Here is a 26,867-nt window from a genome sequence, read left to right as displayed (position 1 = left end):
TCTAAGAACACATGGGACGTATAACTGGAGTCCCAGAAGGAAAAGAGAGAGAATGAAAAAGAAGGAATATTTTAAAAGATAATTGTCGAATAGGTTCTAAAACTGATGAACAATATCAAACCACAGATCCAAAAAGGTCAGTGAACCCCTTTTATCCCTTTGTAGCAGGATAAGTACGAAGAAGAAATCTAGGCACAGCTGACTTCTCAAGGGATGACAGGTAAGGAAACATTTTCAGGTAACGAAAGAAAAAAACTGCCAACTTATAATTCTTTATCCAGTGAAAACACTTCTCAAAAATGAAGGTAAAATAAAGACATTTTACGATAAACAAAAACTGAGAAATTCATCACCAACAGTCCTGCACTATAAGAAATGTTAAAGACTTTAGGCTGAAGGAAAATGATCCCAGAGGGAAACATGGATCTGCAAAAAGGAATGAAAAACACCAGAAATAGTAAATATAAAAGACTATTTCCCCCTTAATTTCTTTAAAAGTCTACTCACTGTTTAAGAAAAATAATAAAAATTATACTATATAAAATATACATAAGTAAAATAGTTAACAATAGCATAAAGACCTGGGGGAAGGGAATCCTACTACTGTTAAGGTTCTTACATTATACATGAAGTAACACAATATTAATTTAAGGTTTTATTATAACAATATTAAGATAGTAATATTAAATTAAGATAATTTAATTTAAGGCAGTAAGTTAAGAGTGCCAGATTTGATTAAAAAACAATAAGCATAAAACAAAACCAAGATCCAACTATATGCTGTTTGTAAAAGACACATTTAAGTATAAAAACTTGTGAGATGTGGGACTTCCCTGGTGGTCCAGTGGCTTAGACTCCGAGCTCCCAATGCAGGGGGCCCGGGTTCGATCCCTGATCAGGGAACTAGATCCCACATGCCTCAAGTAAGAGTTTGCATGCCGCAACTAAAGATCGTGCATGCCGCAACTAAAAGATCCCGCATACCACAACGAAGATCCCGCATGCCACAACTAAGACCTGGCACGGCCAAAAACAAACAAAAAACTTGTGAGATGCAGCTTAGAGGGAAGTTTACTGTATTAAATATACATAGTTTTAAAAAGCTGAAAATCAATTATCTAAATATTCATCTTAAAAAATTAGAAAAAGTATAGGAAATGAAATAATATAGAAGAAAGAATATCTCCCAGTGTACTGCATATAACAAGAGTAAGTTTTATTTTGTGAAACTTTTGCTGTATATGTGCATGTGTGTATGGTTCTTAGTTTCCATGTAAAATCTTTCTTTCATACGGACTGTGGTCAAAATCTTTTTGAGAACATTGCTTTAAGGTTTAACTGTTTCCACAAAAGTCAACCTGGATTATTTCAATAACCTTCTAACTTGTCTCCCTACCTTTAATAGTCTCCTATTCTCCATTCTGCTATCTTGATTCCAAAATGCAGACTTGATCACATCATCGGCAAAATTAAAATCCTACAACTGCCTTCCATTGCTTTCAGGGTAAAATTCAAAGACCTTAGAATAAATATAGGCCTTTCAGGACCATGTTCTTGACTCCCTCTCCAGTTTTATTTATCACTTCCTCATAAATGCCTAGCTATAAGAAACTACTTTCAGGTCCACCAATTTTGCCATGCTCTCTTTCATTCCTATGCTTTGAAAATGCTCTTCAGAGAATATGGTCTTTCATTTAGCTAATTACTGCAACTTCAGAGTTTAGCTCCTCTGGGAAAAATTTTCTCCATATCCTCCATTCCCACTCCCAAATTAGCTAAAGTACCTATTCAATCTGTTCTCTTAGCACCCTATAGTTACCTTCATTATAGCATTTATTACACAGAATTGCAATTATGTGTGCTCAATGAATGCTTGCTGAACAAACTTCTCCCAGCCATTTGCTAAGGATCCTCCAAAGCAGACTAAATGATTTTATATAATTTCATAAATAAGTAACGATGGTTCACTTCTCAAAAATTATAAAATGGTCTTTTGAGTAAAACTGGTAAACTAATCACTCCTGTTCAGTGTCTCTCCCTCCTGGGACTCCTATAAAATGAATAGTAAAGGAACACAAAGGTATAAACCAGTAACAAGGAAAAGGTTTTGTAAGAGTAAGAAGTAATGAGGCAGGGTAGAGAAAAATGAGGTTAGGAGTATGCAGAAAGGGAGTTATACCTGGGAAAGGAGCTGACCTGTCTTGCAGAATCCCTGAGAAGTTTTGATCTAGGAAATGATGAGTATAAAAAAGTGGAGTGAGTAGTGGAGTTGAAATCAGAAATTAAAAGTATGAATATCTTGGGGACTTCCCTGGTGGTGCAGTGGTTAAGAATCCATCTGCCAATGCAGGGGACACAGGTTTGAGCCCTGGTCCCGGAAGATCCCACATGCCGCAGAGCAACTAAGCCTGTGCGCCACAACTACTGAAGCCTGTGCACCCAGAGCCCATGCTGCACAAGAAGCCACCGCAGTGAGAAGCCCACACACTCCAACGGAGAGTAGCCTCCGCCTGCCTCAACTAGAGAAAGCCCATGCGCAGCAACGAAGACCCAACACAGCCAAAAATAAATAAATAAATATATTAAAAAGAAAAAAAGTACTATATACTGGGAATTCCCTAGAGGTCCAGTGGTTAGGACTCCCTGCTTTCACTGACGAGGGCGCAGGTTCAATCCCTGGTTGGGGAGTTAAGATCCCACAAACTGGGTGGTGTAGCCAAGATCCCACAAACTGAGTGGTACAGCCAAAAAAAAAAAAAAAGTACTTAAAGTATTATATACTTTTATAACCATATATAGTGATTAAAACTAAAAAAAAATTAAAATAAAGTACAAAACAGTTTCTTTCAGGGGCCATTAGACAAATGTCTAATTATCAACCCCTCTTCCAGTTGAGGTGGGGAGAAAGAGGTTCCTTAATTGAGTTGATGAAATTCAGAAACAATGTTTCCATCTAGTATCCTGGGTTTAAAAATATATATATACATACTTCTGCCCAATTTTATATCCCGTAACAGTAACTTGGCACACTCCCACTGAAACACTAAGACATAAGGCTTTAGCAAAGCTTAATGGTCAGGGTATTCATGAGCTTTAGCATCAAAAAGACCTTAAGGTCTTAATTCAGACACCTTCACTTGCTAGCTATAATACTACCTTGTACAAGGTTACTAACCCTCTTCAAAAGTAACTTCTTTGGGACTTCCCTGGTAGCGCAGTGGTTAAGAATCCTCCTGCCAATGCAGGAGACATGGGTTCAAGCCCTGGCCTCAGAAGATCCCATATGATGCGGAGCAACTAAGCCCGTGTGCCACAACTACTAATCCTGCACTCTAGAGCCCGCGAGCCACAACTACCGAGCCCACGTGCTGCAACTACTGAAGCCCACACGCCTAGAGCCCGTGCTCCGCAACAAGAGAAGCCACTGCGATGAGAAGCCCCCGCACTGCAACAAAGAGTAGCCCCCACTAGCCGCAACCAGAGAGAGTCCACGCACAGCAACGAAGACCCAACACAGCCAAAAAATAAATAAATTTATAAATAAATTTATAAAAGTAACTTCTTCAAAAAAAAAAAAAAAAAGTAACTTCTTCATCTGTGAACTAGAGATAATAATACTTATCCTAATAGAGTTAGATAACACATATAAACAGTCACAGATATGTGGTAAGCAATTGATGTAAGACAGCTTTAATCATTACTTACATTGGCCACCACTTTTACTTCTTTGTACTGTGCTTCATAGAAAATTCCAGCATTTTCAAGTGCTTCTGTTAGTGAGGGCCCATTTTTCACCTGCTTATCTAGTCCATTCACAAATTCCTCCAGCTTGGCACTTGCCTCTTCAAATTCTTTGGAGAATTTCTTCCCACCTGTCTTATCTAAAATAACAAGAGGAAGTATTCTGTAATATTCTTAGTCTCATAGTTACACCTTAAAGAATCTTCTCTAAATCACAAAAATCACAAAACAGATTATTTAAATGGTTTGTGTGATCCTGCTGTAGTGAAACAAGAGTGCATGATGAAGGCACTTGTAATTAAGGTAAAGAAAGAAAGTTCAACTAAATGAATGTTTGTTGACTGCTTTTATTCACAAATTTGATGTCACACTGCTACTTAAGAATAATGGAACGAGGCTCAATTCTGTACACTTATACCATTAACTTTTATACTATAGACTATAATAAGATATATCTCTTAGCTGAAAGAACAGAGGTTCAGAAAAGTAAAGATAGGGCTTCCCTGGTGGCGCAGTGGTTGAGAGTCCACCTGCCGATGCAGGGGACACGGGTTCGTGCCCCGGTCCAGGAAGATCCCACATGCCACACAGCAGATAGGCCCGTGAGCCATGGCCGCTAGGCCGGTGCGTCCGGAGCCTGTGCTCCGCAACGGGAGAGGCCACAGTGGTGAGAGGCCCGCGTACCGCAAAAAAAAAAGAAAGAAAAAAAAGAAAAATAAAGATAAAGTGACTTCTTTGTGTATCAGGCTTAAAGATTATTCTTTTCTATCTGAAGATCTCTGGTAATTTGATATTACAAGAGTACCATGAATTCTTTTTCAACAATAGTAACATTGTATGACATTGTAAACTGTTTCTTACTCTCCTAAGTACTTTTTTCCCAGTGATGTTGGAATATGGCCTTAGGTGTGGATATAAATTTAGGCTTTGCATTTTATCAGCTGTGTAACTTGGGCAAGCTTCTTATCTCCTTATGAAGCCTCAGATTTCTCATGTCCAAAACAGAGGTTTTTAACATGCTTCTGAGTTGTTGTGAGGACTAAATTAGATAACATATGTTAAATTTAAAGCATGGTACAAGAACAAAATAGGTGCCAAAACAAATAGCTGGTAGTCATTTACTCATTATTTCAAAAATATTTATCGAATGCCTATTATGTGCCAGGTATTGCTCTAGGCACTAGGATACAGCAAGAATAAATAAGGATAATTTCTACTTTCATGAGATTTACATTCTAATACATTAATGATTATTATTTATAATCTACAATGTAAGGAAAAGAGAGCAAGTCACTAGATTTTATGAGGCATTACAGTGACCTTATTTATTATTTTTTTGGCTGCACCATGTGGCTTGCAGGATCTTAGTTCCCTGACCAGGGATCGAACCCAGGCCCAGAGCAGTGAAAGTGCCACATCCTAACCACTGGACCACCAGGGAATTCCCTACAGTGACCTTATTGAAGAGCACAGCCAAACCAGTTAATCACTCATGTGAAATACCCCTACCATAATCCAATACATCAAGAAAGGACTAGAAGTGGGGAAAAGGACAGAATTTACTTATTTAAAAATTTTTTTTTAATTTACTTCTTCTCCAGCTTTATTGAGATATAATTGGCATATAACATTGTTTAAGGTGTACAATTTGAAGGCTAGGAATTTACTTATGGAATTGACATGCATGAAATCACCACCTGGGAAAGAGGTACCACAACTATTCTCTATAATGTGAGGTCTTTATGCAAGAAGTCAGTCTGATCACTTGAAGATGACATATCTAGAAAGAAAATCCAACTTATTCTATTTAAAGGGATGTAGGTATTACCTTTTAAGCATTTGAGAGTTTCTGTGCTGCACACATCCACCCTCATAGTTGACAGCTGTTTTTCTTTCAATTCTATCTGATCTTCTGAGCGCTTGTACAGCAACAGCTCTTCAATGAGGGCCTGAGACTGAACACAGACCAGGGTCATATTTAATTTATGAAATCATCCACTTATTCTACCTTTCCACACTGAAGTAAAACATGAATAAAACCTAACAAAGCCACGAGAGGCAAAAACCCTTCATATTTCCTCATAATCAGGGATATCAAATATCAACATCAATTCTCATGTCAAAACCATATTTTCAGTTACATACTTTAAAAGAAACTTTTCCTTATTTATTCAAAGCTAATTTATGGATACAGAGTTAAGATTGAAACAGACAAAGGTCCACTTATATCTTCTTTAAATTTTAACTAGATAAACGGTCTTATTATGTTAACTTTAAGCAAATTTTAATTTAATTGTTTTACAGAAAGATGAATCCCTTGTTGGGATTCAACACAAAATTCAGCTGGTAATAGATATTTCAGAAGAAGCATACTTCATCCTTTAGAGATACAGATAAAACTCTTAAGTTTTAGACAGTCTGAACATGTTTAAAATATAACTGATGTATAACTGAATAAAAATAAATCTTTCAGGATGGACTATACAGAAAGCTAACACAAAAGGGGTGAATAATATTTTGGCATGTTGAACATATTCTGTAACTTACTCGAAATTCAGCAACTATCTTAGACTTGAGAGCAGCTTTTGGATTCGTGGATGCTGTTGGAATTAAACAAAAGGTCATTTAAGAATATAGACACAAAATGTTGACTAATATTCAGGAAAATTTCCAGTTTTATAGTTAAGGGTGTACTCTTTGAATATATGTCGAACATGCACATTTAAATCATGGTATAATTCCTAGAATAAATAGTGGAATATGAAATTTGAACACTCCCAAGCATGGTAAATATAAAAATACACTATTTAGATAGGTCTAACCTACTTACCTCCAACATACCCTGTAAGTCTGAAGTCCTAGAATTATTGATTTGGAGATACTGAGATACATGAAGTACCTTTTTGCCTAGTCTGAGTGTAAGAGGATCTTAACACCTCAAATTAAGAGTGTTCAGGAGCAGGACATCCAATTAATCCTGCGTACTGGCTGAAGAAAATTTACTTAGAAGCATCAACTCTATTCCTATGTATTTAATTCTGGATTTCTTTTTCTGCTGACTCAATTCATAGCAAAAATAGGCAAGGAAAGTTCTAAGTACAATACCACTGTGGTTGAGCTTTGGCTGAAATGATGACTTTTGTTGTTCCTAAGCATGCAACTTACGACCAAAAGGATGTGAGAGGATTCCCTTAATCATGATGAATATCACATGCTTGCTGGAGCAAAACCATCCCAAGTGTCTTGTTTCACCTCCCAATTCTCACTGTCTTTTACCTTGTTCCCTCCACACCTTCAAGTCTTTCTCAATATTCCTCAGTTTGGCCCACAGCAGCCTATCACATGCAGTATTCCACTCCCTTGATCTCATGCTGGGTAAACATGATAAACACAGCAGGAGCTCCTGTTAGAGAATGAGCTTCTGGCCAGGATTTGAGGCCCATGTCTAATCTGGTAGAGTATATCCCCAAATCTGAAGGATTTCATGGCTCCCACACAAAGGCTTCTTAATGCCTAGTCTCCTCTTCAGCTCTGTTGTTTAATGCCAGCTGCCTCTAACTTCACATATCTTTGAACCCGAAAGTTAGCCTGGGCACTATCACGTATTTTTTTCTTCTTTCAATCCCCCAACTACTCTTGAATCTTCACTCATTTAAACCCTTTTTCTGCATTTCCTTTGTTTAAAAGTAGTTCTATTTTTATTTTTTTAAAGAAGTAACTCCATGATGGCTTGTTTAGTGCAAGTCACTGGGAGCCTCCCAGGCCTGGAAAACACAGGCTTGCCCATGGTTTATGCCAGGTACGATGTCAAATGGTCTACATTTTCTTCTGCTCCAAAAAGAGGAGGTAATTTATATTAGTTGAGATTTTGTTCCTTACTTTGTGATTTCTTCCACTGCTTATTCGGTTGTTTGTTCAGATTTTCTTTCAGCTGCTTCTGAGTTTTGAAAGTGGTACCTGGAAAACATTTCAGTTTTTGCAATCTGGCGTTATGGGAAGCTGTTCTGTCTGTCCACTTCAGTTGAAGCATGAAAAAGGCAATCCGAGACTGTGTGTTGTTTCTTTCTTTCCTTTTCTTTCATTTTTATAAAAAGATAAAAACACCCACCAGATCTAAGAAGCTGATAAATAAACATGATTTTACATCAATGAAATAACAAATTTTGAGAATAGGGTAGAAGCTTAAAAACACCAGTAACACATTCAAATGAAGAATTTAACAGCTTCTTAGAAGATGCTATTTTTAAAGCAAATTTCTAGTCAAATTATGATCATGGTATCAGATATCACCTACTGCTATTCAATGACTTAATTACATGTATCTAATACATAGGAACTAAGTAATTTAAATAACACCAGTACACAACTTACTGCAAATCTAAACCAAAAGAGAGACCGAAGAATGCCAGTACATGCTTACTACCCAACAGCTTACTGAAAACTGAAACCCTGTCCAAAAATTGTCCCATAAGTAAGAGGACAGGGCAGTAATTATTAAACACAAAAGATGAACAGTTTAAAGCACTCAACTAAAGTAAAGCAAATGCAGGAAAATAATTAGATGGTCAACATCACTTAATATGCTTTACTTTCTTTAGTCAATAAAAACGAAATTCAACCCTCCCCAAACCAATTCTACTTAAATTTTAATGCAAACCGATTTTTACAATTATTTAATTTTAAACAAACAGGGCCAGGTCCAAAAGTTTATTTTTCGTTATTAAGCAAAAGGACCAAATCTATAAAATATATATATATAATTTTAAAGACTGAACAATGACTCAATCTTTCTTTTAGGAGAGAAAAAATACTTACTCAAAGCTTCTCTTAACGCCATAATCATTTCTTCTGGGTATACATTTCTATCTTCCCAGATTTTAAAGATTCGTTCTATAGACTTAGAGACAGATGGATCCCTGAGAAGAAAGAAAAAGTGAGACAGACATATAAAAATGTTAACTTACATCTCAAACTAGAAATCTGAAAATAAAGTTGTCAACAAAATTATTTTCTAAATGTCTTCTCATGTTTATTTTAAAACATTTTTTCCTGGTGTCTAGGGCTAAAATCTTAAAAACTCTTATTCAACACTTTTTACTACTGATATAGATGAGGCTATGGATAACACATTGAACATTTAAAAAATTTACTGAGAGTAATATTGGTTCATAATATAAGTTTCATGAGTACATTATATTTCTACTTCTGTGTACACTAAGGATTATACACTCATGAGCATGCTCATGATCAAAAGTTTAAGTTTCCATCCATCACCATACAGTTGACTCCATTCATCCATTTCACACTCCCTCCACTACCCTGCCACGCTGGTAACCACTACTCGGTCCTCTGTATCCATGTGTGTGTTTGGTTTGGTTTGTTCAGTTATTTTACTTTTAATTTTTAAAACATATTCCATGTATGAGTGAAAACATAAGGTACATCTTTCTTCACCTGACTTAACTTAATTTAGCATAATACCCTCAAGGTCCATCTGTGTTGTCACAGATGGCAAGATTTCGTCTTTTTTTTTTTTAATGGCTGAATGGTATTCCACTGTGTGTGTGTGTGTATATATATATATATATATATATATATATATATCTCACACCTTCTTTATCCATTCATCCATCGATGGGCACCTTAGGTTGTTTTCCTATCTTGGCTATTGTAAATAATGCTGCAATGAACAGAGGGGTGCATATATCTTTTCAAATTAGTATTTTCATATTCTTTGGATAAATACTCAGAAGTAGGATATCTGGACATGTGGTAGTTCTATTCTTAATTTTTTGAGGAATCTCCATACTGTTTTCCATAGTGGCTGCACGGATTTACACTCCCACCAGCAGTGTATGAGGTTTCCATTTTTTCCACATCCTCTCCAACACTTGTTATTTCTTGCCTTTTTGATAACAGCCATTCTAATGGGTGTGAGGTGATATCTCACTGTGGTTTTGATTTGCATTTCTCTAATAATTAGTGATGTTCAACATTTTTTCACATGCCTGTTGGCCATTTGTATGTCTTCTCTGGAAAAATGTCTATTCAGCACCTCTGCTCTTTTTTTTTTTTTTTTTTTGCGGTACACGGGCCTCTCTCACTGTTGTAGCCCCTCCCGCTGCGGAGCAACAGGCTCCGGACGCGCAGGCCCAGCGGCCACGGCTCACGGTCACAGCCGCTCCGCCGCACATGGGATCCTCCCGGACCGAGGCACGAACCCGCGTCCCCTGAATCGGCAGGCAGACTCTCAACCACTGTGCCACCAGGGAAGCCCGATCATATGTTTTTTAATCCTTCTTTTTGTTAATGTATCATGTTGATTTACAGATGTTGAACCACCCTTGCATCCTTGGAATATATCACACTGGATCATGGTCTATGATCCTTTTATGATTCAGCTTGCTAACATATTTTTCCTTTTTTTTTTAATTGACATATAGTTGATTTATAATGTTGTGTTAGTTTCTTTTTTTCTTAAATTTATTTATTTTATTTATATTTATTTTTGGCTGCATTGGGTCTTCATTGCTGTGCACCGGCTTTCTCTAGTTGCGGTGAGCGGGGGCTACTCTTCACTGCAGTGCATGAGCTTCTCATTGTGGTGGCTTCTGTTGTTGCAGAGCATGGGCTTCAGTAGTTGTGGCACACGGGCTCAGCAGTTGTGGCTCACGGGCTCTAGAGTACAGGCTCAGTAGTTGTGGCACATGGGCCCAGTTGCTCCACAGCATGTGGGATCTTCCCGGACCAGGACTTGAACCCGTGTCCCCTGCACTGGCAGGCAGGTTCTTAACCACTGAGCCACCAGGGAAGCCCCATACAATGTTGTGTTAGTTTCTGATGTACAGCAAAGTGATTTGGTTATACACATATATATTCTTTTTCCCATTCTTTTCCATTATAGGTTATTACAAGGTATTGAATATAGTTCCCTGTGCTATACAGTAGGACCTTGTTGTTTATCTATTTTATATATAGTAGTGTGTATCTGTTAATGTCAAGTTCCTAATTTATCCACCTACGCTTTCCCCTTTGGTAACCAGAAGTTTGTTTTCTATGTCTGTGAGTCTGTTTTTGTTTTGTAAATAAGTTCATTTGTATCATTTTAAAAGATTCCATATGTAAGTGATATCATATATTTGTCTTTCTCTAACTCACTTCATGTAGTATGATAATCTCTAGGATCCATCCATGTTGCTGCAAACAGCATTATTTCATTCTTTTTTATGGTTGAGTAATATTTCATTGTATGTGTGTGTGTGTACACACACACACACACACACACACACACACACTCTACATCTTCTTTACCCATTCATCTGTCGATGGACACTTATGTTGCTTCCACATCTTGGCTATTACAAACAGTGCTGCTATGAACACTGGGGCACATGTATCTTTTTGAATTAGTTTTCATCTTTTCTGGATACATGTCCAGGAGTGGGATTGCTGGATCATACGGTAACTCTATTTTTAGTTTTTTTAAGGAACTTCCATACTGTTCTCCACAGTGGCTGCACCAATTTACAGTTCCACCAACACTGTAGGCAAGGATTCCCTTTTCTCCACACCCTCTCCAGCATTTATTATTTGTAGACTTTTTGATGATGGCCATTCTGACTGGTGAGGTGATTCCTCATTGTAGCTCTGATTTGCATTTCTCTAATAATTAGTGATGCTGAGCATCCTTTCATGTGCCTGTTGGGCATCTGGATGTCTTCTTTAGAGAAAAGTCTGTTTAGGTCTTCTGCCCATTTTTTGATTGGGTTGTTTGTTTTTTTGATATTGAGCTGTATGACCTATTTGAATATTTGGGAAAATAAGCCCTTGTTAGTCTCATTGTTTGCAAATATTTTCTCCCAGTCCATAGGTTGTCTTTTCATTTTGTTTATGGTTTCCTTTGCTGTGCAAAAGCTTGTAAGTTTAATTAGGTGCCACTTGTTTACTTTTGCTTTTATTTTTTTTTTGCCTTGGGATACTGACCTAAGAAAACATTGCTATGATTTATGTCAGAGAAGGTTTTGCCTATGTTCTCTTCTAGTTTTATGGTGTCACGTCTTATATTTAAGTCTCTAAGCCATTTTGAGTTTTTGTGTATGGTGTGAGGAAGTATTCTAACTTCACTGATTTACATGTGGCTGTCCAGTTTTCCCAACATCACTTGCTAAAGAGACTATCTTTTCTCCATTGTATATTCTTGCCTCCTTTGTTGAAGATTAGTTAACCATAGGTATGTGGGTTAATTTCTGAGTTGGCTTGCTAATGTTTTGTTGAGAACTTTTGCATCTATGTTCACGAGATACTGGCCTGTAATTTTCTTTTTTGTGTGTTGTCTTTGTCTGGTTTTAGTATCAGGGTGACCAGACTCGTAAAATAAGTTAGGATGTGTTCCCTCCTCTTCAATTTTTTAAAATAGTTTGAGGAGGACAGGTACTAAATCTTCTTTGAATGTTTGTCTACTGCCAGGTTTTAAGTGTAGAAAGTCCTCCTACCAGAGATTTTTTACATTATAACTTATTTTCTTTCATCTCTCTTTTCATGATTAACGTTTCTTTTTTTCCTCCTCTGTTTTGGTTTATTTATTAATTTAATTAATGGAAAATAGGCATACCCTAATATTTCTTTTTAATGTTCAGCTGTATAATTCATTTAAAGACCGCTGGTGTATAAATGTAAAGTTAAGCTCTAATCTAAACAGATTTCCAATTAATTGTTTCAATATCATAATTTCTCTTTTCCTCATTTACTGTGCTTCCTCTAGAATATAATTATTAATCTTTTTCTTGGCTGTAAATTCTGCACCATTGATCCATTTTTACACTATACTGTATTATCTTCAAAACTGTAGCTTATCTTCCCTCATTACGATTATACTTCAGAACATTTCTTATATTCTCATTTGCTTATTTTCCTGGAGTAAATTTAGAGTAATGTTAAGTTCCAAAAGAGGTGATACTTTGGCATTTTTAATTTGAATTATATTAGGAGAATATATTAATTTAAACAAAGCATTATTTTCTAATTATTATCTATGAATTATTAATACATTATTCTTTACTGCAGCAAAGCATTAATAAATTTATATTCAACATTCCCAAATACAATTTATTCATAAAGGTCTCACATATTTCCTGTTAAGGTTATTCTTAGGTATTTCATATATTTTATTGCTAGTATGATTCACCATCCCTCTTACTGCTAACTTCCCAGAGTAAAAGTGATTCAGAAGTTTGTTGATGGTAAATTGTTCTCAGTTTTTGTTTCTCTGGAGAATCATCTTTATATGGTTTGTCTAGCTCTTGAAAGTAGTCTTGCTTTGTATGCAAATCCATGTTTTTTTTTAATTAATTAATTTTTGGATGCATTGGGTCTTCATTGCTACACGCGGGCTTTCTCCAGTTGCAGCAAATGGGGGCTACTCTTCGTTGTGGTGCACGGGCTTCTCATTGTCGCGGCCTCTCACTGTGGAGCATGGGCTCTAGGCACGAGGGCTTCAGCAGTTATGGCTCGCGGGCCCTAGAGCACAGGCTAAGTAGTTGTGGCTCACAGGCTTAGTCGCTCCATGGCATGTGGGATCTTCCCAGACCAGTGCTCAAACCCGTGTCCCCTGCATTGGCAGGCAGATTCTTAACCACTGCGCCACCAGGGAAGTCCCACAAATCCATGTTGACGGCTATTTTCTTTCAATGCTATAAAAATATTTTTCGTAACTGCCTTCTGGTTTCACTGTTGCAGTTTAGAAGTCTGTTGTCAGTCTAACTGTAGTCCTTGTGCATGTGATCTGACTCTGTCTTTTCTCTTGACTACTTTGTTTTTTCAACTGTCATAAAATAATAACATAAAACTTGCCATTTTAACCATTTTAAATGTACAACTCAGTGGCATTAGTTATATCCACAATGTTGTACAATGACCTCTGTCTGTTTCCAACAATTTTCACTGCCCTAAACAGAAACTCTGTACCCATTAAACAATTAACTCCGTATTACCCCTTTCCTCCAGCTCCTAACAATTTCTAATCTTTCTGTCTCTATGGATTTACCTATTCTAGACATTTTCTATAAATGGAGTCATACAATATTTCCCATATAACCACAATTCTACCTTCTGTTTCTATGAATCTGACTACTGTAGTTACTTCATATAAGTGGAATGATACAATAGTTGTGTTTCTGTGATTGGTTTATTTCACTTAGCATAATGTCTTCAAGATTCATCTACATTGTAGCATGTGTCAGAATTCTCTCCTTTTTAAGGTTGAATGATATTCTGTTTTATGTATATACCATATTTTGTTTATCTGTTCATCTGAAAATTGGGCTGGTTCCTTCTTTTGGCTATTGTAAAAAGTGCTGTTATGAACAAGGGTGTACAAACATCCATTTGATTTCCTGCTTTCATTTTTTTTTTGTACATACCCAGGAGTAGAACTGCTGGATCATATAGTAATTCTCTGTTTAACTTTTTGAAGAACCATCAAACTTTTTCCATAGCAGCTGCACCATTTTACATTCCTACAGAGATGCAGAAGTTTTTCCTCATTCTCTCTAACACTTGTTATTTTCTGGTTTTATTTTGTTTTTAAATTAGTTATCCTAGTACGTGTGAACGCTTTGGCTGCTTTTAAAAATCTTTTTGTTTTGTAATTTCATCACAATGAATGACTAGGTATAAATTTTTTATTTACCCTGGTTAGTATATGTTGTGCTTCCTATCTTTGAAGATTCACGTTTTGTTTTGTTTCATCACTTTCAAAGTGTTCTCAGCCATTACCTCTTTGAAAGAACTCAGAAGTTCTCTCCTCCAGGATTCTCATTTGATGTTAATTAGGCCTTTCATTCTATTCTTCATTTTTCTACTTCCTTCTCTCTACTGCTGCATTCTAATTTCTTCAGAACTATTTTCTAGCTTAATCTCTTTTTCCCTTCTAGAATTCCTACTGGTTCTTTTGCCCAAATATCTTATCCATTGTTCATTTTATTCCATTTAATCTTTCTTTAACATCTCTTATAATTGTCTTATATACCCTGTCTGATAATTCTAGTATCTGAAGCTCATTGTGAGGGGATCTAAATCTGCTGATTCTCCTTTGTGGTGCTTTGTTTCCCAATGTATTTGGCGACCTTTGATGGTGAGCACATATTTTTTTGATCTGTGAGATTCCTGGTGATCTAAGTAGGAAATGTGTTCCTGGAGAGCAAATCTATACTGGAAGCCAGGGGGACTTATGACTCAAGACTACTTTATCCCCTTTCCAGAGCCCAGATCGTGTGGTAGGTACTCTGAGATAGGCATACTAATTAATGTCAGCTCTGCCATTCTAATATGTCCACTGTTATTGGTTCAGCTAATATTTTGTCAAGAATGTAATTGTTTTATAAAAAAGGACCCTTTGGAATTGATGGCTGGCCATTCAGCCAGAAGCCAAGTCATAATTATCTGTAAATGTCTGTTTACAGAGCTTCCTCCTGCCAGGAGTTATAACTTATTTACTGTTGCTTCTTCAGCACCTACAAAGTGTTCACTAAATAGTAAATGAATGAATGACAACTGGATTTTGTCATTTTCAAATCCAACTATTCATTATGAAGTCCCAACAGCTATTCACCGAAGTCTCAAGTAAAATATGCTGGAAAAACAGCAACTGCTAAGAAATCATAAAAATAAGACCAGGGTATAATATAGTAAAAAACAGCACTAGATGGGGAAACTAGAGGTCTTAGTTCTGGTTTCAGTGAGAAGTCTTTTGGGAACTAGGTTTCTTCATTTGTAAAATGATTTTTACTAAACAATTTCTGTTAGCTCTAAAATTCTTGGCTAGATTCGTTCTTTATATGAACACAGAACTCTCAAACTTCCACAATCCAACCATCTCTTGAACTTACAAATTCAACTAAAATAAAAAACCAAAACAAAATCCAAAATAGCAGTTTTACTTACCTTGTAATTCTAGACCTCTATTTCAGCCATTACTGATCACAACCTTAATTTCTACAGAACATACAATTATTACCACACACAACATGATTAAATATAAACTTTGTTGTTTGACTTACAAGTAACAAAAAAATTGACTGACTTGCAGAATTGCTAGGATGTTGAATAGATGCTTCCTATGCTAGCAACCCTCGCCCCTGGACCACTTTTAAAACAGCAAGGTATTAGCCAATTATTTCAAGGCATAAAGTTGATAAGGAGTACAAGAGGTGCCCAGGTATCACAGATAAAATAAAGAGAACTAGGGAATTTCCTGGCGGTCCACTGGTTAGGACTCCGCGCTCTCACTGCCGAGGGCCCAGGTTTAGTCCTTGGTTGGGGAACTGACATCCCACAAGCTGCGCAGAGTGGCAAAAAAACAAAACAAAACAAAACCAGAACCAAACAGCATAATCTTGTGCCTCACTCAAGAATATCTTTTCTTTATCAGTATCTTATTTCTGGGACATCATCAGAATAATGTGCTATATATCTTGCAGGTTCTTAATAAATATTTGCCAACTGACTGAATGGAAGACCAAATATTGGGTCAACTCAAGGAGGAGGCAGTCAATACTTAATCCCAAAAACCTTGTAGCTCAGAAATTAGATGGAGAGAGATTTTTATCTCTAAAAACTTGCTACTCTGTATCTCCTAAAATAATCCCCATTTATAAAACTTATCTTTTTTATTTGCCTATAACAAATGTTTTCCCTAGTGTGTCACTTGTCTTTAATTTTATGGTGTCTTCTATAATGTAGAAGTTTAATTTTGATGTACTTAAATTTACAAATACTTTTCTTTATTTCTGTTCTTGGTGTCTTAAGAGCTTTCTAAACTAACCCTTATAGTCATGAACATATTCATATTTTCTTCTAACATTTTAACGTTTTGTTTTATACATCAAGGTAATTCATTTGGGATATATTTTTGTGTACTGTGTTGGGAAACATTTAACATTTAATTTTATTTTTTCCACACAGAAAGTCCATGTCCCAGAATCACTTATTGAAGAGTTCATCTTCCCCCCAATGAACTGTAATGCAACTGCTACCATTTACAGAGGTCCCATATATGTATGAGTCCATTTGTGGGCTCTCTGTTTTGTTCCTTAAATCTATTTGTCTATGCTTGTATTAATACCATACTCTTTTAATTACTATAGTCAAATAATAATTCTTGATATTTCATAGGTTAAGTCCAACTTGGCTTTTTTTTTTTTTTTTTTGCGGTATGCGGGCCTCTCACTGTTGTGGCCTCTCCTGTTGTGGAGTACAGGCTCCGGACGCGCAGGCTCAGCAGCCATGGCTTATGGGCCCAGCCGCTCCGCGGCATGTGGGATCTTCCCGGTCCGGGGCACGAACCCGTGTCCCCTGCATCGGCAGGCAGACTCTCAACCACTGCGCCACCAAGGAAGCCCCAACTTGGCTTTTTATCAACAGTCTTGACTACTCCTAAGACACGGACTCCTCTATATGAATTTTAGAATCAGTATAACAAATTTCTTAAAATGTCCTACTGGGAACTTGATTAAAGTGTACTGTATTTACATGCTGATTTTTGTCTTTTTGAAACAGTTTATAATTTTCTTCATAAAGGTCTCAACACACTTTTGTTCTAGGTACCTATAAGCTTTTGTTATTACTGCTAATAATATCCCTTTTTTCTTAAATTATATTTTAACTGGTTATTTCTGATATACTGAAATGCTATTGATTCTTACATGTTGATTTGTATCCAGCAACTTGGTTGAATCCTCATTAGTCTGTAAATTCTCTTGGATTTCCTATGAATATGATCACAAAGTCTCCATTTATCTTTTTACCCTATATGATTCCCCTGAAAACATTTTATAATTCTTCAACTATAAATCAGAATTTGCAAATTAAACAAAAATACAGTAAATACCATTCATACTAACATTGATTTAAAGTGATAAATATTTTGTCGAAACCAAGTACAAGGTGCAGTGCAAACATGATACTGAAGATATACACTGAATTTAATATTTTTTTAATTTATCAAGCCTATAATACTATTATCATTCAATTATTTCACCATTTTTGAACTACTATGAACTTTTTTTTAGTCGAAATTATTAGTGCCTTCAACTGATACAAACCATTATTTATATATTAAAGCCATCTTTAACCTTTCCTCATTAGCCTTTGATAAAGTAATATTATCTTATGTCAAAATACAAACACATGATAACACAGCCACTGAAAATGAGTCACAGAACTGTTAATAAGGTAATCATACGGATGACACTTAATACGCTTAGACAATCCACAGACCCTTTAAACTATATCTATGGACCCACCTAGGAATATCTAGGCCTGTACTTAAGAAATACAGCTTTACAGCTCTCCATGGTATTTCTATCCATGCATCAAGCTAACCAACCACCTATGATGTGACAAGCATTGTGCTGGGAGCAGAATGTCTGGGAGATAGAAACTGGTGACAAAAAGCATGTGTATCGGGCTTCCCAGGTGGCGCAGTGGTTGAGAGTCCGCCTGCCGATGCAGGGGACACGGGTTCGTGCCCCGGTCCGGGAGGATCCCACATGCTGTGGAGCGGCTGGGCCAGTGAGCCATGGCCACTGAGCCTGCGCGTCCAGAGCCTGTGCTCTGCAACGGGAGGGGCCACAACAGTGAGAGGCCCGCATATAGAAAAAAAAAAAAAAAAAAGCATGTGTATCAATTACAAGGCAGTGTTTTAGGTGCTATGACAGAAGTAGAGACAGGTATAATGGTAGCAAAGAAGAATTGTTTAATCCAGACCAGGAAGTAGAAGTCAGGAAGGGAAAATTTCTTGAGGATAGTAAGTGTATAAGGAAGGTGAAAGGATAGAGCAAACAAAACTCTACAGAGTTCATACCTAATTGGGAATACTGTACTGCTCTACGGTTGATTATACAATTTGTTCTACTAGGTTGTCAATTTGATTTTCAAAAGGAATCAACTTCTTAAATTCATTTACTTAATACTGTAATTTGAAAACTGTTTAGTCCAAATAAATCTTACATTATGGAAAAGTTGCATATAATTACATATGATATATATTATAAACAAATGATTAAAAAGTGAACAGCCATGTAATCACAACCCAGGTCAAGAAATAAAATATCGCTAGCTCCCCAGAGGACCTGAGTGGACCCCTTCAAGTTTACAATCCCTTCCACCTACCTAGGATGGTAGACTTCTGTGATAATTGTTTCCTTACTTTTCTTTGTTTTAACGTGTAGGTAGGTATAAACAAGAGTTCATTTTTTGCCAAATTTGAACTTTATATAAATGGATTCATACTATATATACGTAAATATTCCTTTGTACTTTCAATCAATATTTTATGAGATTTGTCTATGTCATTGCATATAACTGAAATTCATTAATTTTCCTTGCTGCCTGGTATTCCAGTATGCTACAATTCATTCACTTTACTGTAGAAAAATGTTTCCAAATTTTTTTTATTAGGGTTTTCACTTTATTAATTTATTTTCTGGCTGTGCTGCGCTGCTTGTGAGATCTTAGTTCTCCAACCAGGGGTCAAACCTGGGCCCCCTAAAGTGGAAGCACAAGAGTCCTAACCAATGGACTGCTAGGGAATTCCCCAAATTTTTATTACCATAGACAATGTTGCTATGAAAATTCCCTTCCACTGATCTTGCTGCACATATGCAAAAGTTGCTCAGGGGTAAAAGCCTATGGGTGGAATTGCAAGATCTGTACATAAACTTTTTTTTTTTTGCAGTACGCAGGCCTCTCACTGTTGTGGCCTCTCCCGTTGCGGAGCACAGGCTCCGGACGCGCAGGCTCAGCGGCCATGGCTCACGGGCCCAGCCGCTCCGCGGCATGTGGGATCTTCCCGGACCGGGGCACAAACCTGTGTCCCCTCCCACGGCAGGTGGACTCTCAACCACTGCGCCACCAGGGAAGCCCTGTACATAAACTTTTTAAAATGAGGTTGTTTTATACCAATCAACCCTCAAAGCAACAGTATATAAGAGCTTCCACTGTGCCACAATCTTGCTAATGTTCATACTGGTGGACTTTAAGATTTATGCCTTATCTGGTACGTATGTGTGCTGGTTATTAATTTACTGTCTCTCAGCTCTAACATGACCTTCCCTTGTGGTACCGGAGCCAGACTCTGCAAACTCTATTGCCCCTTGGTTCAGTGTTGGACTCTGACAACAGAGAGCCCTAGAGTGACACCGAGAGGCTAGAAGAGGCAGTACGGATTCTTCTTTTGGTGTTCTATTTTCAAGTGGATCAGCTTAGAGGCATCCTGGGTGCATTTTAGCATAGCTTTTGTAGTTCAGCGGTGAGTGCTCTCCAGCCTGTTTCTTAACCACTAGTGACAGGTAGCATGTTCTTACAGCAATCCACTCTTTCCTCAGGTTTGAATCTTAGCTTGGGGTGGGGTGGGGTGAGTCCTTATTTACTTTTCCCTCAGGTTCAGAGGTAGTAGCTGCTTTCAGCAGATACTATTCCATAACACCTTAGAGTTAGTTTATTCTTTCTAGTAGTTAGCTACCTTTTACCTACTTAACGATTCTTCATATTAAATCTTCCCTGTTTAAATTACTGATATGTGATTTATGTCTTCTGATTGGGACTTAATTTATATGATATGTCTCAGCAGTTCTAGGGCTATATGACATGATATCAGAACAGACTGAATGCAAAAAGCAGGTAAGAAAATATAGCTGTCTGATATTAAGCCAGACATTAAAGAGATCTGGCAAGAATGCAAAACACCACCACTCTTTTCACTAAAATTTTAAGTGTTGGTTATTAACGTTTATTGTTTTAAAAGTTATTAATAAATATATAAATAATTTCTGGTTTGATTTCTACAAGTGCCAGGTAAAACTAAAATCTTCAAATTTTTTGTCTTTCTCTTATTTTGTAACTCTTTATATATTCTGGATATGAACCTTTTGTTGACTGCATAAAAATATTTTCTCCCACTCTGTGGCTTGTCTTTTCACTTTTTTTTTTTAAATTTATTTTTGGCTGCATTGGGTCTTCGTTGCTGCGTGCGGGCTTTCTCTAGTTGTGGCGAGTGGGGGCTACTCTTTGATGCAGTGCATGGGCTTCTCATTGCAGTGGCTTCTCTTGTGGAGCATGGGCTCTAGGCGCCCGGGCTTCAGTAGTTGTGGCACATTGGCTTAACTGCTCCACGGCACATGGGATCTTCCCGGACCAGGGCTTGAACCCGTGTCCCCTGCATTGGCAGGCAGATTCTTAACCACTGCGTCACCAGGGAAGCCCTTTGTCTTCTCACTCTTTATAGTGTCTTTCAATTAAATGGAAGGGTCTTCATTTTAATGTAGCTGTATTTATTAATCTTATGAGGTAAGGTCATGAAATATTCTCCTATATTGTCTTCAAAAGATTTGTAGTTCTTTCATGTTTAAGTATTTAATATGCAATTGATTTTTGTGTATGATGTGAGTGGGATCTAATTTTTTCTATATAGCCAATTTGTCCCAGCAATATTTATGAAAAAGTTATTCTTTTTCTACTACCTAATAGTTTCATACATAGATCAAGTATATATACTGGTCTGTTTCTAGACTTTGTATTATGTTCTACCAGTTTCTTTGGTTATCTCTGGGCAAATATCACACTGTTTTATTTATCGTAGCTTTATAATCAGTCTTGAAATCTGGTAGAGCCAGTCTTCCCACCTTGTTGTTCTTCAAGAGTTTCTAGGCTTTCTCTTTGTGGGGGAAGGGGAAGAAGGAGCTCTCTGCACTTCCATACAAAATTCAAAATCAATTAATAAAATAGTGGGGAAAAACACTACTCAGAGCCTAATTAAGACTGCTTTGGATTTATAAATCAATTTGGGAAGAAATGACATTAAATATTGAGTCTTCCCTATCCACAAATTATTTCTTTAGGTTTTCTATACTGTTTCTCAATTATGTTTTATAATTTTTTCAATAGAGATCTTATACGTCTTTTGTTAAGATTTATTTCTAGATACAGTTGATTCTCGTTAATTGCAGATTCTGTATTTGCAAATTCACCCACTTACTAAAATTTATTTGTAACTCCAAAATTTAGTCATCAGATGTGTTTTGTTTGGCTAGCAATAAACTTTTTAGAATGTGATTTAGCTTCACACATTTAAAAATTGGGAGGCTTCATATAAGAATCTAGATTTTGACCTAGCTTAAAAAATGAGAAATCTTTGGAAGGTCTGAAAGCATAGGTCAACAGTGAACTCGTTTCTTTATGGCCATAGGCTAGGGCTGAGTAGCTGTTGCCCCCTTTAGATGGGTTTTTCCTTACAGTCCACCCACTTCACTCACCTGGGTTAACTGTCTGGAACTTCTAAACATTTGCCCCTCCTCAATTAAAGGGATTTAAATGATAGCCTTAAATTAAGAGAAATGAATTCACAAAAGGGTAGAAATGAGTCTAAAATATAACCGTGAACAGAAATTTAAAAGGGGGATGGGATGGGGTTGTTTATGGAATACTCATATCCTAATATACTCTCATTTATCATATACTTTATAATTAATTTCTTTATAAGTGAGAATATATTCTGTTTCACTGATATAGTCTTCTACTCCTGATTCTATTATTGTTTTAAAATATATACAAGATAAGTGACAGGGGAACTCTGACTCTGATGTTCTTATAAACAATTATCTTGAATATGTATCCTTCCACATCAAACCCTACTGAGATTCTGACTGGGATTACACAATGAATTTATAGATTACATATTGGGAGAGAATCATATTTTTAACAATACCAAATCTTTCCCTTCAGAAGTATGTATTGGGCTTCCATGGTGGCGCAGTGGTTGAGAGTCCGCCTGCCGATGCAGGGGACGCGGGTTCGTGCCCTGGACCAGGAGGATCCCACATGCCGCGGAGCGACTGGGCCCGTGAGCCATGGCTGCTGAGCCTGCGTGCGTCCGGAGCCTGTGCTCCGCAACGGGAGAGACCACAACAGTGAGAGGCCTGTGTACCACACACACACACAAAAAAAGTATGTATCTATCTCTTCACTTATCCAGGTCTTCTTATAAAATTTTCTCTACAAAAGCCTTACATACTTCTTAATATATTTATTTTGGGGTGGGGTTTCCTTTATTTGGGGGGGGAGGCAGTACTTCTTGTTGTAAAAGGAATCTTTTTTTTCTAATTACATTTTTAATTGGTTACTGCTAGCATATATAGGAAATCTACTGCTTTTCTACGTTGAATTTGAATCTGGCTATTTAACTGAACTCTCTTATTAGTTGATTCTATGTAGGCCAGGGGTCAGCAAACTACAAACCTCAAGCCAAATCTGGCCAGCTGCCTGATTTGTAAATAAAGTTTTAGGAACACAGCCACACCCATTTGCTTATGGCTGCTTTTATGCTAGAATGGCAGAGTTGAGTAGTGGCAACAGAGATCCTATGGCCTGCAGAGCCTAAAATACTATCTGGTCTTTTATAGAAAAAGGTTGCCCACCCCTGATGTAGGTAATCCTATTATCTGCAAATAATGATAATTCTATCTCTTCTAAATGCCTTCTCATTATTTATTTATTTAGAAATGAATGGAATCTCAACATAATGGTGAACAGTAATGATGATAGAGGGCATTACTGTCCTGAAATGCTTTTATTGCTTCACCATTAAGTCTGATTTTATCATAGGTTTCTGAAGATATCCTTCATTGAGTTAAAAACATTTTCAGAGCTTAAAATTTTAAAGGACTGTACTTTATTCTGAGATTATGCCATTCCTACGTTTTTCTGTGAAATAGTAATACAAAGTGGTTGTTTTTAAAAATATCTTTACATGGTAAAATAAAAGGTGACAACCCTATATTAATCCATGAACTAGGTCATGAAATCTAAGTATAGGATACATTAGGTTAAGTTTTTAAGACTATAATGATATTTACAGCAGAAACTCTAAGTGGAGATCATGTAGCACACTGCTTTTCTTACTCATAATTATACTGGATGTATATATGTAAAGAAGCAGCACAGACTAGTGGTTAGGTGGCAAAGAACATAAGCTTCGGGGTCTAGACAGGCTTGGGTAGGAATTCTGCCGAATACCAGCCCCCCGCCCCCAACCCGGTAGCTGTGAGAGCTTAGGCAAGCTACTTAATGTCTCTAAGCCAGTTTCCTCCGCCTTAAAATGGGGCTAATAGTAATAGCCACTTTAAATGTTGTTCTCAGGTTTAAACAACCTGAAGTACACGAAGCACTTTGTATAATAATAATAATATCTGGTCAATTATGACTGCTCAATAAATGTAGGTGATATTACTGTTATTATTTTATGTACTTCTGACGTGTATAAATCTTTATTACTTAGTATATAAAAATAAGACCACATTTTAATCTTTTATAATACCAAAGTAGACATCTTAAGTCTACAATCCAAAGGAAGGAACAAGGATCATTCCATTCTAACTGGGTTAATACTAACAAATGGATCAATAATATATGATAGTCATATATTCAAATATATATTATGCTAAAAAGTACATAATTCGAGGAAATATTTAGCTATTTTGATTTTTCCATGTAATTGTTTATCCTCCAATTGTGTGTAGATGTGTGTGTTTCTCACACCAAGCAAACAGCTTACAAATATGGATGAAACACAAGGAAAACACTATTAATACAGGACAAAAATAAGATCAAACCTAAGTGTTCCAGCACTTTGAGAAATGCTGGACACAACTTTGCTAATGGAGTAAATCAATATGGAATTAAGAATAAATATTTTCATTTCTCCCTAATTACACAGATTTCATGAAGGGGGCAAGATTTCAGAAAGACTCTGAAAGAAAAATGGAAATGTGTAAAAAACACAAAAACAGAAAAAGCAGTTAGAAAGAAGTACAGCCAGAGAGCATGACCAGGAGATACACTCTCCTGGTCAAGTTAGGAGAGAAGAGGCAGAGCATAAATAACTGACAAGTTTTCAAAAAGGGAGGAAAGAGTCTTTAAAAAAAAAGTGTATTACCAGGAAAGTTACAATGAACAATTTGGACAAAATATCCTTGGATCTTCAAGCATGTGCAACTATTACAGTTCTTACTAACAGGAAACTAAAATTCTAAATTTTCTAAGCTTAGATCCCAAAGAGGAGTAAGAATTTACTTACTTCACTAGAGCAGCTGCTTCTGGAAGTACATCAGCAAACGATTCACGGAATATGATTGCGTTTTTCCTTTTACAGTTCTGTATGACATCATTGGCAAGGTAAAAGAGATTCAAACGGTGGGGATAGGCAGCTGGAGATGACAAAAGACAATAAATAAGACCAAATGAGTCAATTTATACTTAGTACAACTTATTCCAAATACAGTGTTCTCAAACTGTATAACTGCTACTACAAGGATGGATGATGAATAAACAGACAAATGAGCTAATGGATCAAGTTACTGAACCTAATGCCTAAAAACCTTGACTGCTTCAGGTTAAGTTTATATTCTACGTATTCCTTTAGCAAATTTCTACTTCACTTTGTATGTATTTGGCACTAGAAAACCCATTAACTCTGGAGAAGCTCAAATAAAACAAAACTGCTCTCCCAGACATTTGGGAAGACAAAAAATTGAGTTGAAGTAGTTCACTTTGCTGCAGAAACACCAGGGTTAGTGGAAGGAGAATGAGTTTTAGAATCCAATCAGAATGTGACCTTAGGCAAGCAAATTGCTTAACCTCCTCTACATTATTATTGCAGACAGACTCTTTTCATCAACCAGTCCAGACACACCTAAGTCCTCCCATCTACTGGAAGGGAGGCTCTGCTGCCACTTTCATCACTAGGCGAATGTCCTGGGAAATAAGTAATTTGAGCCCATAAACTCACCCACATCAACCTTTTTTAAGGTCCAGGACAGGGCCCAATCAATTTACTATCTGGAACCTTGAGCAAAGCCACCCTAGGTTTTATTATTATCCTGAAAAATTTTACTGTCTGTATGGAAGATGATTCATCATGTTTTCTAGTCTCGATCTCAAATGCAGCAACCTCCAAGAACCACTTCTTTCTACATTTTAAAATCACCCTTTCTGACCACAACCATCCATTCCATTATATTTGTCCTTCCATTTCATCAAGATCTCAGTTCTTTATTTTCTCTAACTCACATATAGTCTCTTTTAGTACTCAATTCTTTCTCTACCAATTCGAGTCTTTCTGATCCATTATCGAAACCACTCATATCAAAACCTTCATTTGCTTTTCGTCCTCCCTACAATTTAGGCTTTCTATCACATGTATTCAACAAAATCCTAAATCTGGATCAATCTAACTGAACGCCTTTACTGCACCTTTATTTCTGCCCCTGGGTTCTGCTGAAGAAAAATCATACCACCAGAAGTACTGAAACAATGTAAATTCAGTCCCTTCCTTCAGTGGGCCCTCCTTCCATACGTCTTTAATCAGCATCCTCTCTCATTTGCTGTAAGAGCTATTTCAAACTTTACCACTCTTGTCAAGCGCCCTCTCTTACCACATTCTCACTCTCAGGAGATAAGCTTAATATACTATTTCACAGAGAAGCAGAAATCATTAGATGGGAATTATGTTCTCTCAAAAAGTGTACCCAGGGACTTCCCTGGTGGCGCAGTGGTTAAGAATCTGCCTGCCAATGCAGGGGACATGGGTTCGATCCCTGGTCCAGGAAGATTCCACATGCCACGGAGCAACTAAGCCTGTGTGCCACAACTACTGAAGCCTGCGTGCCTAGAGCCCATGCTCCGCAACAAGAAAAGCCACCGCAATGAGAGACCTGCGAACTGCAACAAAGAGTAGGCCCCACTCGCCACAACTAGAGAAAGCCCGCGCGCAGCAACAAAGACCCAATGCAGTCAAAATTAAATAAATACATAAATTTATTATTTTTTTAATGTACCCATACGTAAACCCATCCAGATCAATTTACCTAAGTCAGTTAAGATATTTCAGATTAGGGATCTGAAAGAGTGTTATGTACTCACTGTCTCTAATTTCTAGTAACTCCGTAATTATAGGAGCTACCTTTTTTTGTACTTAAAAAATATGCGGGCTTCCCTGGTGGCACAGTGGTTGGGGGTCCGCCTGCCAATGCGGGGTACGCGGGTTTAGGCCCTGGTCTGGGGGGGTCCCGCATGCC

The 26,867-nt window shown here is 37.0% G+C and overlaps 1 protein-coding gene across 4 annotated transcripts in view; it reads right to left on the bottom strand.

The window, feature by feature from the left end:
* The window catches only part of RPRD2 (regulation of nuclear pre-mRNA domain containing 2), an 81,440-nt gene that overhangs the window by 19,530 nt on the left and 35,043 nt on the right, over positions 1-26,867 (bottom strand). For 2 of the 4 annotated variants that reach the window (XM_032603738.1, XM_032603737.1), the window contains exons 2-7: positions 24,869-24,998; positions 8,557-8,657; positions 7,621-7,698; positions 6,289-6,341; positions 5,570-5,696; positions 3,706-3,881 (exon numbers count right to left, since the gene is read on the bottom strand). In XM_032603738.1, coding sequence (XP_032459629.1) covers positions 3,706-3,881; positions 5,570-5,696; positions 6,289-6,341; positions 7,621-7,698; positions 8,557-8,657; positions 24,869-24,998 — 665 coding nt within the window. The remainder of the gene's footprint in view (positions 1-3,705; positions 3,882-5,569; positions 5,697-6,288; positions 6,342-7,620; positions 7,699-8,556; positions 8,658-24,868; positions 24,999-26,867) is intronic. The other 2 variants (XM_032603739.1, XM_032603740.1) reach the window with 1 other exon arrangement.

The sequence above is a fragment of the Phocoena sinus genome, chromosome 1 (assembly GCF_008692025.1).
Source record: "Phocoena sinus isolate mPhoSin1 chromosome 1, mPhoSin1.pri, whole genome shotgun sequence".
Lineage (NCBI taxonomy): Eukaryota > Metazoa > Chordata > Mammalia > Artiodactyla > Phocoenidae > Phocoena > Phocoena sinus.
This window is presented reverse-complemented; position numbering and strand designations above follow the sequence as displayed.